The sequence below is a fragment of the Lissotriton vulgaris genome, unplaced genomic scaffold, assembly GCF_964263255.1.
Source record: "Lissotriton vulgaris unplaced genomic scaffold, aLisVul1.2 SCAFFOLD_1214, whole genome shotgun sequence".
NCBI lineage: Eukaryota > Metazoa > Chordata > Amphibia > Caudata > Salamandridae > Lissotriton > Lissotriton vulgaris.
This window is the reverse complement of record NW_028243910.1, coordinates 125,254-139,414: the sequence shown is the minus strand read 5'-3', so window position 1 is coordinate 139,414 and position 14,161 is coordinate 125,254. Positions and strand designations below refer to the sequence as shown.

Here is a 14,161-nt window from a genome sequence, read left to right as displayed (position 1 = left end):
TAGAAGAGGTCCTATCCATACCAGTTACACATTGCCCCAGATTAATACTTTTTGGTCTCCCTATGGAATACGACATTAGTAACAGTATTTAAGTTTATTTTTTACGTTATTGTTATTGCCAGAAGGGAAATATGCAGGGAGTGGAAATCGGCAAGTCCTCCCCGATTTGCAAACTGTCTTAAGAACATTATGGCTGTTAGTCGTTTTGACCAATTGTGTGGAGGAGAGAGTGCTGCAAAAGTATGGTCTCAATTAATTGCATGGTCTGAGAGATAACGGACAAGGTACACATAATGTCCAATGATTATGCCAGAGGTTTGTGGTCCGATACTCCCATAGGCTCTGATACATCACGAAGGGGAGTGGGACTAGGTAACGACCTACCTCTGGGCGATCTTCGCCGGCTATACACGGCAGCCATGGCGGGAACAGTCAGTCCGTGGTAAAGGCCAGGAGACAAGCCCATCTAGAGTTGACAATATCTGGTGGCATTTATGAGGACAAAAAAAAAAAAATATTGCATCACCATGTGGCGGATGGCTTAGTTCTCCCTTGATGGCATTTAGGCTGAGTTCAGTATTGTTGATCTTCAGCAATTTCCACCTGGTTATTTTTAACCAGCGGGGGTTCGCCTTTGTTTGCAGGGTGAAGGATCTGGACCACACCGCGTTTACTCAAGTGCCAGACAACATTCTAAATTCATCCGGAATGTCCTTGTACTGAGCCCAGCCAAAATAATCAGCAGTTCTTTTTTTCTCAAGCCTGATGCAACAGATTTCTCTTCTGTAGCAGGTGTTTGAAAAACTCAGATGGGCCTTCTCCAGTTATGTCCAGGATCAGGGTAAGTATGGTAAGGGGACGCAGAGTCACCGCTATCGGGGTATGAGCAGAGAGTAGGCAAACTCCCCAACATAACCAGTAGATACCCATCAGCGTTGAGGAGCCCCATTGCATGTCTGGTTCGTGCAGTATTGCTCCACAATTTTCATTTGTGCCAAGCGGGATTGTCCCTTTGCGTCAAACACACAAATAATACAGTGTGAGTTTCCATACAATTAGGGTTTGCCCCCTTCCCTTCTAGCCAAGTGTACCAGATTTCCTGGCATGGGTGCTGATCTGTGGAATCGATCTGGGTTTTCCTGTTTGCTCATCTGTTTAAGTATTATCTGTCACCCAGTCTTGATCTGTCAATCAGTTGCCTAACATATTTTTGACTCCTGGTTGATGGGGAGGTTCTATTGGCTGGGTTTGACAACAGCGCTGCCAGTTCATTGCTTGTGCTCTCACGGCATTACAGGTCAGGTTCACGCCATTTCCAAGACCTGTCCTCTATTTTAAAAAATGGTATGTTATGCTGCTTTGCTCACTTTAAAATCTACTTTTAAAATACTATTTAATGTTCCAGGCATGCTTCCCTGGTCCACCGCGGCAAGTGCCGTTTGAACGTAGGAAGCCAGCATCGGAGGTCACTTTAATTGTAGCGGTCCCGCCCACCTCCTACCCCACTTAAGGTGTGCCGAGCGGACGCGCACAGCGGTGCGCCGGCAGCAAGCCCATCTGTACCAGTCTCCGCGCCAGACTGCCGCCAGTCACGCTGCCCGTTCAGCCTTTATCTTCTACTTTTCTTCATGGCCATCATTCAGTACTCTAGTTTGGAACTGCACTCGTTAAATACAACTACAAGTAAGACTGTCTATCTCCGTGTATTAGCTAAGAATGCTATTGATGTCTTCCCTATGCCCAAACCTACTGCAGACTGTATACTTACACCAGATAGAGGCGGTCAAACTCAACCATACTAATCAGCGAACACACAAAAATAAATATTTGACGGGCCTCTATTGCAATGCCCGTTCCCTTGCAAAGAAAGCTATAGAAACATGGGCATTAATAGATTCTGAGAAACCAGGCTTTTTTCTCATAACAGACTTGGCTACATGAAAATTCCCACCCCGACATAGCCACAGCTATCCCACAGGAGTATCAACTACTCAGACTAGACAGGAAGGAAAAAAAGAAGTGGGGGATTGCCATTGCTTTTAAAACAAACATAAGGATCCATATTATTGAGACATCCCAAGCAGACTGGCGGGAGATCTGCATCTTTTCCATAGAGAGTACCAGTCACAAATTTTGGCGGGGTGCTCTTGTCTATCGGCCTTCCTGGTAATAGAGGGCATTTCTCTACCAACCTCATAGAAGCTATTGCCCCTCATCCACTGGCTGCAGACAATTTCCTTTTAGTAGGGGATTTTAATTTTCATGCGGACCTTTTATCAGATCCCCACACAAGCGATCATATAAACAGTCTTAACACCTTAGGACTCTCCCAACGCATCACCGGTCCTACCCACTCAGCAGGGCACATACTGGACCTTCTCCTGACCAACTCCCCTCTAGTTGAAATTGACTGACCGTTTCCTATTTTATGGTCGGACCATTATGTGATAAGGTTCGCCTTCAAGACTCGCTAAGTATACCTCCACTTTCGAATATAAGCAAATTAAGTCGACCCTGGAACAAGATCAACCTGGACTTTTTCCGCACATTTTTCCCCCATTCCCTATTCTGAATTAACCAATCCCAACCATGGTCTTGACCTCACCATAACCACTGCTCTTGTCTGCGTTGCCCCCAAAAAACTAACCAAATATCCCATGAAACTCTCCCCTTGGTTTACTCCCAAACTTAAAATAGACAAACTTGCCATCAGGAAGGCGGAACGTAAGTGGAGGAGTTCCAAGGACAGTAGGGATAAACAGCATAAGACCACTCGCCGGCTATATATGAATCATATAGCCGAGGCTAAAACAGAATACTTAGGCAATAGAATCACCCAGGCAGCTAACTCACAGAGAGAATTGTATAACATCGTTAAGGAATTTACCAACCCTCCCTGCTGTCAACCCCCGCTGCCTACTTCCCAGGAGTAGGTGAACTCGCTCTCCACTTATTTCGTCGAAAAGATCAATGAAATTCACCAACATTTCCACAATCATCTGACATTATACTTAGCGGGAGTAATCCTAACCCCATATCACTTTATACTGCCCCCCTTACTAACTTCCACACAGTCACGGAGGAAGAAGTATTGCTAGCCCTTAACCACATAAAATCCGGTTCCCCACAGACTCAGCCTCAGCTCAAGTTTCATCTAAAATTGGCCCCGTTTTCCTCCCCCAACTTACTGTTTTATTCAACCACTCCCTGTCACAGTCTATAGTCCCTACCCTCTGGAAAGAGGCCATTATTAAACCCATTTTGAAAAAACCCTCTGCTGATCCCAAGCAACTATCTAATTATAGGCCAATAAATCTCTTACCACTCATCGGCAAAATTCTAGAATCCATGGTTAATGGGCAACTTACCCAACATCTGGAAAACAATAAACTGCTGGACCCTTCCCAATCAGGATTCAGGGCCTTCCACAGCACCGAAACAGCCCTGCTTGAAATAGTCGATATCAGACTTTCCCTGGATGCTAGGCAATCAGCTATACTGGTTTTGCTCGACTGGTCAGCTGCCTTGGACACCATTTTGCACTGCATCCTCCTTGACCGCCTGCGTGCATCTGGTGTCGAAGGAGCAGCCCTTAATTGGTTCAGGAGCTATCTGGAAGACCGTTCATCTAAAGTGCAAATAGGTACTTCTCCTCAGAAAGCCAAATCATTAATAAAGGGGTCCTCCAGGGCTCAATTTTGAGCCCCAATTTATTTAACTTATACGTGTCCCCCTTGGCCAAACTCAGTCTTTTGGGTTTCAAACAGTGTCATACGCAGATGATACTCAGCTGTTAATCTCCTTGGGATCAGATGTCACTGAAACCAAAAAACGCTTTAAACTCTGTATGATAGCTATAAACAACTGGATGACAAACAACCACCTTCTCCTAAATGCTATCAAAACGGAGATCGTGCTTTTTGGGGATGCAGACAAACTATGGAACGACGATTGGTGCCCCCCCCCACCCCCCCATGTTAGGTCCTTGTCCCTCACCTACAACAGCTGCACGTAATCTAGGCATAATCCTGGACTCCAAACTATCTATGTTAAATCAAATTAACAATCTGGTCCTCATCTGTTACGGACTCATGTGTAGTCTCAGAAAAATATTCAAATGGATCCCTCTCTCCTCCAGGATGCCCCTCGTGCAGGGACTGATTACTAGCCGTCTGGACTATGGCAATTCTTTACTTGCCTCCATAAATGTAGGACTCCTGGCTAAGCTCCAGGTCTTGCAAAATACGGCGGCCAGGCTCCCCATCCGGACCTAGTCTGAAGATCCTACACTTGCTCCCAATCAAAAAAAGAATCCAGTTTAAATTGTGTTGCCTGGTGCATAAGACACTCAATAAAGGACCCCTCTACCTAGCTAAAAAAACTCACTATATACCAACAGGCTAGAACCCTCAAGTCCAACAGCAAATTTCTTCTGACAGTGCCGAAGATCCTGTAGTTCTGTAAACTACTCAAAACTTGGTTGTTTAGCTCAGTCACGTAAAACAAAGCAGTTTGTCCTGTCCTGACGTGAACACTAGCTAGCGCTATGAGACCATATGGTGATACACGCGCTCTACAAATGCATGTACATACATAGAGTAAATCGTATTTATCAAAATTAACATTCCACCCCCGCCCTCTAGTTGAATTTTCAACTACATAAATTGCCGCACACATCATGAGTGTATTATTAGAGATTTGATGTGTTTCTGTGGTGTCGGTTATTACCTCCCTAGCTACTTGCATTCTACCTAGCTCAAGGACTGTATTTTTAGAGCAAGAAACCCCCATTTGTAGGAAACCACACAAAAATGATAATTGGGAGCAATGAGGTGCCCAGTCTAGTCACCTACGGGGGAGCCAGGAAAACAAATCGATGAACCAGTCTTGCTCAGGTGCACCTCCCTCCAGCTCGTAGATGACAATATTTGGATGGCAAGAATTTCCAGGGATAAAAGTACAGCAGGACACAGAGCTTGGCACACAACCTATCCTCCATTGCGGTCATCAAGTTATGCACATCTGTGTGGGGAAGTGGAAAAAGTGGGCATACAATCATATCCAGAAGATGGCATGCCAGAGGATGATGGTACTACCTGCCAGCACACACGATGTATTGCAAAAGCTCCCAGATCCAGTTTGATGCTTGGGGCGATTCAGAGTGAGGACTCTTCAGTTAGAGTATCCAACAGAAACAATGTTACCAAAGAGGAGTAACTTATTCATTTGAATCCCTCAAGAACTTAAAAATCGTACAAACTTTGTGAGGAAAAAAACCAGAAAATGGTGAACAGTCAGATATTATGCCAAGAACACACTCCCCAATGCAGTCCCTCTCCTAAGATACCAAATGAGGAAGAGGCTTATAATTTAAACAAGGGTAAGTGAAATAACATTTTTATCAGACAATAAAGTAATACTAATTGCAGTACTAGTAGATTCTTAAGGACTTATGTGATGCTTCCTTCAAAACTTTTACAGTGTCTTCCTAAAACTAAGAGGATTCAAACTCCTTCACTTTGGCAGGGTTGCAAATACTAAACTACCCATCACACGACTTACCCTTTTCCTATTCAAATGCAATTACAATATCAGTCACAAATTCTTAATTTCCTGAAAATGTACTAGACATTCTAAACATCCCAGTGCAAAACACAGACATTAGAAGATAATGCTTGAATATTGGAGTTCCACAGCAAGATCAACTGCAACGTAATAAGAGCATATTATTGCCTGTAAAATTTAAAATAGGAAAAACTGTGGCACTGGCTCCTCATTTAAAGCATGGGCTGAAGCACGAGGTGGCATGTACACATCTTTAACTAATGATCGATTGAAGCTTAATTAATTTCATGTACTCCACTGCATTTACTTTACCGCATTAGAGCTACACAAAAAATAACCCTGGATAAGTAGTGTTTGTCCTACATGTGGAGTGAAGCATTGAGTGTTCCTATACTTCTTTTGGGACTAGCCATGATTGAAATTGTGTGGCAAGTTGTCTGACAAGTAGTGACATTTTGCTGGGATACAGCGAATAATCTGAGAGACGATTATGTTGCATTGGGTATCTTCATTAAACACAGATTTATGTTTAAAGAAAGGTGGTATCATTGGCACTTCACCTGTCCAAACATTAGATACTGAAGAATTAACCCACAAACTCAAATGGAAGAGAATTGTCTGAGGAACATAAATGGTAGGTGTAGCAGAAATCCAGATGAAAAGCTCAGCAAAGACAACATAGCAGACTTGTACCAAATTCACTGTAAGGCATTTATAGAGGCATTGTTATATTCAGCAGACTAACTTCTATCTTGATCTTGCGTAAATACATGCACAGATGATGAAATTTCTACATGAAGAGAGTAAGTGGCACAACCCTACCCCTCCACAACATAAGAATAACGGGTGAAAGTTTCATTGTTTTTAACATTGAAAGGGAAACCGATACCTCTGCTATCCTATCAAACATACAAAAAATTGTGTAGTTTAATGTGATATATACATAGTGTTACACTTGCACAAATAAAATAAAAATACATTGACAGTAGATGAAAGGCGAGGTAAAACTTACTTCAATATTTCTGGCCCAGCAAACATCATGATGTCATGAATAGCTTTGAACAGGAAACTCATGAGAAAATAAGGTCCAAAGGTTTTATATAGCACCTTAAACAAGGAGGGCTCTACAATCTTTGGAGGGGGTCTTACAATTAAAGCCTCTGCCTCTTCGGTCACGTCACAGTTGGAATTACCTCTTTTCTCATTTTTTTGTGGAGAATAAACCATTTTTAATGGTTGTCTGAAAGAAAAAGAAAAAGTCTATTTTTACACTATTATACTAAACCTTTGAATGCTACTCCAGAACCTAAACAATATAACTTTTCACGACTTGTTGCAACACAATTGTCTTTAATAAGTGTTTACAAATTGCATATTTACAAATTACAGGTCAGCAGGTTCTAAAAATACATTTTACATTAAAACCTAAATGCCACAAAGGCTTAGAAAATATCTAGGCTTTAGTATAATTATGTTACAGTTCAGTTTTACAAAGAGCAAACAAGCATTTGCAATACAATAGTTCTCACATTTACACAAGTTTGAGCTATTTGCATTGTAAATGACAATGCCTTTTATTTATGTGATGTTTTTAAAAAACAAACAAAAGGCATTGTCATTTACAATGATAATAATTCAAAGGCGTGTGACAGCCTTTTTTAAAGATAAAGTGCTGAAAAATCAGATCTCGCTAAGGTGACCCATGTAGGCATAAACAAATTGCGTGTACTAAATAAAAGTGAAATGGTGCATTGCATGCTGAATGTTGAAGGAAAGCATGTTGCAGGAAAGCACGTCGTGCTTACAGTACCAGAAACTCATAAAATAAAGGAAAATGCTACTTACCAGTATGCATCTGTTCTTGGCATGTAAAGCTGTAGATTCTCGCACTTAGCATTAGATCGCCATCTGGTGTTGGGCTCGGATGTTTGCACATTGTTGTCTTGGAAGAAGTCTTTGTAGTCAAGAGATAGGCGACTCTTCCCTTGGACGATAGTGCGCATGGGCATCGACTCCATCCTTAAATTGTTTTTTGCCATGATGGGAAATGGAGTTAGTAGAAACAGAAAATATGTCCATGTGTGTATATCTAAATAAGATAGAACTGGAAAAGGTACAGGTCCTGGGGAGGTGAGTTGGCGTGTGAGAATCTGCAGCTCTACATGCCAAGAACAGATGCATACTGGTAAGTAGCACTTTCCGTTCGAGACATATGAGCTGCATATCTCACACTTATTATAGACTGTACGGCAGTATCTCCCCTAGTGGTGGTCACCTGTATCTGTTGCAGTAATTTGAAAAAGAGTTTTAAGACCAGCTTGGCCCATAGAAGCTTGCTGCTTGGCTTGCACATCCACACAGTAGTGTTTAGTGAAGGTGTCAGTTGTATACAATGTTGCTGCCTTACAGATGTCTTCTAGGGGAATGTTCCCTAAGAATGCCATAGAGGCCCCTAGTTTGTGTGTAGAGTGCGCTCTAGGGGGAACTGTTAAGGTGCATTTTGCTTTTTGGTAGCATTTCTGGATACATTTAATTATCTACCTTGCAATTCAAGCTTTGGAGAAGGGATTACACTTATGCGGTGGGGAGAAGGCTGCCAACAATTGTTTTGTGAAACGGTTTTGTTCTGTCAATGTAATAAAGCAGTGCTCTTTTGACATCTACGGTATGTAGAGCTCTTTCTGCTACGGAGTCTGGGTTTTGAAAAAACACTGGTAACTCCACTGATTGGTTAAAATTAAATGGGGAGAGGACTTTAGGAAGGAATTTGGGTTTATTCTGAGAACTACCTGGTTACGATGTAATTGTAAGAATGGCTCTTGTATGGTTAAAGCCTGGATCTGACTTACTCTAAGTGAAGTAATGGCAACAAGGAAAGCTACTTTCCATGTGAGTAACTGCAGTTCGCATTTGTCTAAAGGTTCACATGGGGTCCCATAAGCCTGGTGAGAACAATACTTAGGTTCCATACTGGAGAGGGTTATAACCTAGGAGGAATGATTATTTTTAGGCCCTCCATAAAGGCTTTCATTGCAGGCACTCTAAATAGTGACAAATGTCTGTTTTGAAAGTAAGCAGCAAGTGCTGCTAGATGTAAACTTATGGATGAATATGCGAGATTACATCTTTGCAAGTGCAGTAGGTAGCAAATGATATTGTGGATGGAGGCATCCAGTGTATCAATGTGGTTATTGGTGCAGTAAATGGCAAATCTTTTCCATTTTGCAGCATAGCAAGTTCTAGTAGTAGGTCGTCTGGCTTGTTTAATGATGTTCATACAGTCCGGTGGTAGGATAAGATACCCGAACTCTAGGACTTCAGGAGCCAGATCGCCAGATTCATCTGACCTGGATGTCTGATTTCTCCATGGTTATGCGTTAACAGGGATGGGGACAGGCATTGTTTTTGGTGTGGAACTAGTGAGAGTTCCAAACAGTGTTGTGAACCATGGCTGGCGAGCCCATGTGGGAGCTACTAAGATTTGTTTGAGACTGTTGTCGGAGCTTGCGAACCACTAGTGGGAGTGGCAGAAAAGCGTACACAAATCTGCCTGACCAGTTCATCCACATCGCATTGCCCTTGGACAACAGATGTAGAAACCTGGCGGCGAAAGTTGGACATTTTGCGTTGTCATGTGTGGCAAACAGATATATGTCTGGTTGGCCCCACATTTGGAAAAATGGTAGAAGGATTTGGGGATTTAGTTCCCATTCGTGAATCTGTTGTGTTTGTCGACTTAACAGCTCCGCAATCTGATTGTGAACTCCTGGAAGATATTTGGCCAGTAGATATATATTCTGTGGGATGGCCCATTTCCAAATGTTTTGTGCAAGCTGGGACAGCTGCAGAGAATGTGTGCCTACTTGTTTTTTGTATGTAGTACATGGCTGTCAGGTCTGTCCGGATCAAGACAGCTTTGTTTTGTACATGTACTTGGAAAGATTTTAGAGCTAGGAATATTGCTAGTAGCTCCAGGTAACTGATGTGGAGCACTTTTTCTTGAGTTGTCCGCTTGCCCTGAGTTGTATGTCCGAGGAGATGGGCTCCCCATCCTGTGAGTGATGCGTCTGTTGTAAGTAGTATCTGTGGAACAGGTTCGAGGAATGGCCGCCCTTTAGATAAGTTTTTGGTGTTCCACCACTGCAGAGAGCGATGTGTGAGGCTGTCCACCAACACCAGATCTGTAAATTGTCCTTGAACTAAATTCCGCTGATTATGCTAGACATTGCTGTAATGGACGTATTTGAAGTCTTGTATTTGGTACAATAAAAATACAAGATGCCATCATGCCTATGAGTTGCCTGAACACTCTGGCTGGGAGAGTGTTGGACTTGAAATGTTGTGACGAGGGCTGGTATGCTTGCTATCCTAGCTGGACTAGGATACGCTAGACCTGTGGAGGTGTTTATTATGGCCCCCAGATATTGATGTATGTGAGGGCTGGAGATGCGACTTGGTGTAGTTGATTGTAAACCCCAAGTTGTGCAATGTTTGAATGGTTTGAGGAGTGTGTTGAACACACTGATTGAGTGACCTGGCTTTTATTAGCCAGTTGTCTAGATATGGGAAGACATGGATCTGTCGTCATCTGAGATGTGCCGCTACCACTGCAAGGCACTTTGTGAACACTCTGGGTGCTGTGGTGACTCCGAATGGAAGGATTTGAATTGGTAGTGTTGTCCATCCAACACAAACCTTAGATACTTCCTGTGAGAAGGATGTATGGGAATGTGGAAGTAGGCGTCCTGGAGATCTAGTGTGGCAAGGAAGTCGCCTTTTTGCAGTAGCTGGAGCACTTGTTGGAGAGTGATCATATGAAAATGATCTGAGTGTATATATAGGTTGAGGGGCCTGATATCTAGTATCGGTCTTTAAGTCCCGTCTTTCTTGGGTATTAGGAAGTACAGCGAGTAAACCCCTGTCCCTTGATGTTGTAAGGGAACCATCTCTATTGCATGCTTTTGAAGCAGTGAGAGAACTTCTTGTTTTAAGAGCGTAAGATGTTCTGTGGACATGGGACGCTGCTTGGATGGTGTGTGAGGGGGTAGCTGTAAGTTCTAGGCAGTAACCAGACTAGTTAACTCAATTATACTGTGCAACTGTTAAAATGACTCACTGACCTATTCATTTATACACTGGAATAATAATTAAAACAAGCAATAGATGTGAATGTTACGGAAGGTAACAAACACAGAAATGTAATCACGTTGACCAATAGATCCACATAGATGCATGATATGTAGGTGATACTCGTTCCCAAATACCGCACTCACAATTCACCAGCCAGTCAGACACAGGCGACACAGGAAGACAGCACACAAGAAGGTATGGAAATTACAGCCACAAATTTTTTGGGTCATTTTTTCTTTTTCAAAGAGCATGTGCGCCAGTGAAACAGACCTATACATTTTGGCTGCTGTATTTAACTGGGTCAGAGTTGGTGCACAGTGTCATATTTAAAGGGCAACAGCCCCCTTTCCCACATGATTAAAGCACAAGTTACTACTTGTGTAACGATATATCTGTAAGAGACATTAGTTAGTGAAAAAAACTCTTCTTTCCCCAAGCAACCATGCACTTTAACTTACTGTCAGAAGGGAGAGTACCACCAGATTGTGGCCTTAAACAAGAAATTTGTATAACCTTGCTTGCAGGGCAAGGATGAGTGACAAGAAGGCTGGATGGGCAGATGCAGAATGACAGCAGTGAGCTACTAGGCGATTGACTACTAGGAAGGTTTCTTCCATGCTGCTAGCACAGGTTCCAACAAAGCATCATTGAAAGGAAGTGGCTCCGATGAGGCTGTAGATGGTAGAAGAACCTCTGTGATGACATTTGTTTTAGCTTTAGTGGTGGGTAATTGAAGTCCTAACACCTCAGCAAACTTTAGCATGGTTTTATGAAAGGAAACAACCTCAGGAGTATGTGGCCATGTGGGTTAGTCCATGGCTAGCTCAGACACATCACCACAAACAAAAAAGTACAAAAAAAATTCAAATCACAATGACGAACCAAAAAACCAATCAATCTGCGAATGACGAGCCCTGGAGATCTAGGGGATTTTGAATGGGGTTGTCTTCAGAGAAGAACTCTACTGGATCAAAGTCAGTCCCAAAATATCTTATGGAGGCGTGCTCTGTACAATTCCTCTTTCAGTAGTTTGAGACTCTCAGAGAATATGAACTAGTGGCTCAACGCCTAGTTCAATGCAGGCAGCTCCTTATCCATAGCTGGAGGGGTAGCGGTGGTGGAGGTGATAGACAAGTTACTTACCTTCAATAACACCTTACCTGGTAGAGACATGATCTAGCCACAGATTCCTTAGCTTTAAATTTCACAGGGTCACTGGATCCAGTAGATTTTTCTTAGAGCCATACACCTGCACGCCAGTAGGTGGAATCATCAGACTCCATGTGACGTCATCAGGGCCATTGTCATGCCGCATCTCCTATACAGACACCACTTCGATGTGCAGACATCAGCTACTTAACACACCAGAAGCACAGAGCCATGAAGTGCACAGACATTGGTTTGTTCCTGAACTAGGGCCCTGAAATGAATCAGTATAGACCCCGGAAACCTGTCCACAGTGGAGGGAGGATGGGCGGGTCGGCAAGGAATCTACGGCTAGATCTTCTCTTTACCAGATAAAGCGTTACTGAAGATAAGTAACTTGTCCATTTGATAGAGACATCTAGCCACAGATTCCTATCCTTGGAATAGATACCAAAGCAATACCATCCCCAGAGCAAGGTCTGCAGACATGTTTAGACCAGGAAGTCGTGCAGGACAGAGTGCCCAAAAACGCCGCTCGTGCGGACTGGCCTGTCCAGGTAGTAGGGCTTGGTAAACATGTGCAGTGAGGCCCACCTTTCAGCCTGACAATGTCGAGAACTGGAACTCCACGTTGCAATGAAGTTGTAGCAGCCTTCACTCTGGTGGAACGAGCCCTTTAGCCTTTCAGGAGGTTGCTTTTTGGCCAGAGTGGAGCATATTTTAATGCTAAGGATCACCCTTCGTAAGATTGTCCCCTTCGGCATTGCACAGCCTTTCGTTATTCCAATATGCCCCATGAAGGATTGGTTGCCCACGCAGAAATATTAATGCAGTTAAGGTAGAACGACAATTCTCTTTTTTGGTTTTGGGCCCAGATGGTAGAGTTGCCCCTCTTCTTTAATTAGAGGGGCAAGGTGACACACTGTCCGACATGGAATGATGTTAGCACTTTCAGTAACAAAGAGGCCCCAGTGTGAAGCACCAACTTTTCAGAGAAGATGGTCCGGTAAGGAGGCTTGGACGACGTAGCCTGCAATTCGCTCACCCACCTGGCAGATGTGATTGGTACTAAAAATGCTGTTTTGATAGTAGCCAGCCAGAGGGGGCAATTGTGCAGAGGTTTGAATGGAGCGCACATTAGAAAGGGGAGAACCAAATTAAAGTCACACTGAGGCATAATGAAAGGGGAAGGTGGGAACATATGTACATTGCCTTTGAAGAATCGATTTATAATTGAAGATTTAAATATAGAGGGTTCGTCTAGCAGCCTCAGGAAGGCAGACAGGGCTGAAAGGTACACTTTGAGATTATCCAGTGTAGAGCCCTGCAGGGCAAAGGGCAAAATAAAAAGCGAGAACGGGAACCAGAAAGAGATCAATTGACCTTTCTGTACAATGTTCTACAAATTTGTTCCACTGGCAGGCGTACATGGTCTTGGTGGAGGGCCGCCTGGCCACCAAAATATAATTTCAAACTTCGGGAGGAAGGTTAAATGCTATGAACTGCTGCTGCTCAATCTCCACGCAAGAAGGTGCAGAGTTGACAGGTTCTGGTGGAGGACCCACCTCTGCTGCTACAAAAGAGGAATCTCCCGAAGGGGCAGCCTAATCGGAGGATCAATGCTGCATTGGAGAGGTTCAGGATACCAGATTCTCCATGCCCAGTCTGGAGCCTCAAGAATTACTTGGGCCCAGTTGCTCCTGATCTTCTTGAACACTCTGGACAGGACTGGTGTGGCGGAAAGGTGTATAGGAGACCTGAGTTCAACTGGAGAAAAAAAGCGTCTGAGTGAGAGCTACTTGCGAACCTCAGCGGGCAAAACTGCTGACATTGCACATTCTCGGCAGAGGCCAACAGATCGAACCAAGGCTCTCCCCACTGTCAAAAGAGACCTTTGTGCCACTCGCAGAAGGAGATGCCATTCATGATCCAGCATTGATGGCGAAGTATGCCCGTCCTGGCATTCAGAGAACCTGCCAGGATTAGAACCACCCGGAATATGTTCGGCTGTTCCAGCCTTGTCCAGAGACGCAAGCCCTCTTGAAAAAGGGGCTACAATCCCACCCCGCACTGTTTGTTGCAATACTACCTGGCAGTAGTGTTGTCTGAACACACAAACCAGCTTTCCCTTGATTGAAGAAAAAAAGGCTTTCAATGCCAGGCAAATCACTTTGAGCTTAGCAAGTTGATGTGGAGTCCATATTCCACTGAGACCAGAGTCCTCTGATCTCCACCATTCCCAGATGGCTGCCCCATCCCAGCATTGACTCATCTGTCACCACTGTGTGACCGGTTTGGGGGAGGGAGAGGGATCTGCTTC

The 14,161-nt window shown here is 43.6% G+C and overlaps 1 protein-coding gene across 1 annotated transcript in view; it reads right to left on the bottom strand.

Moving 5' to 3' along the window:
* LOC147668204 (multidrug resistance-associated protein 1-like) overlaps window positions 1-14,161 on the bottom strand; it is a gene marked incomplete at its 3' end in the record, with an annotated part of 614,782 nt that overhangs the window by 525,185 nt on the left and 75,436 nt on the right. Inside the window, exon 3 of the mRNA XM_086948707.1 lies at window positions 6,578-6,805. Coding sequence (XP_086804833.1) covers window positions 6,578-6,805 — 228 coding nt within the window. The remainder of the gene's footprint in view (window positions 1-6,577; window positions 6,806-14,161) is intronic.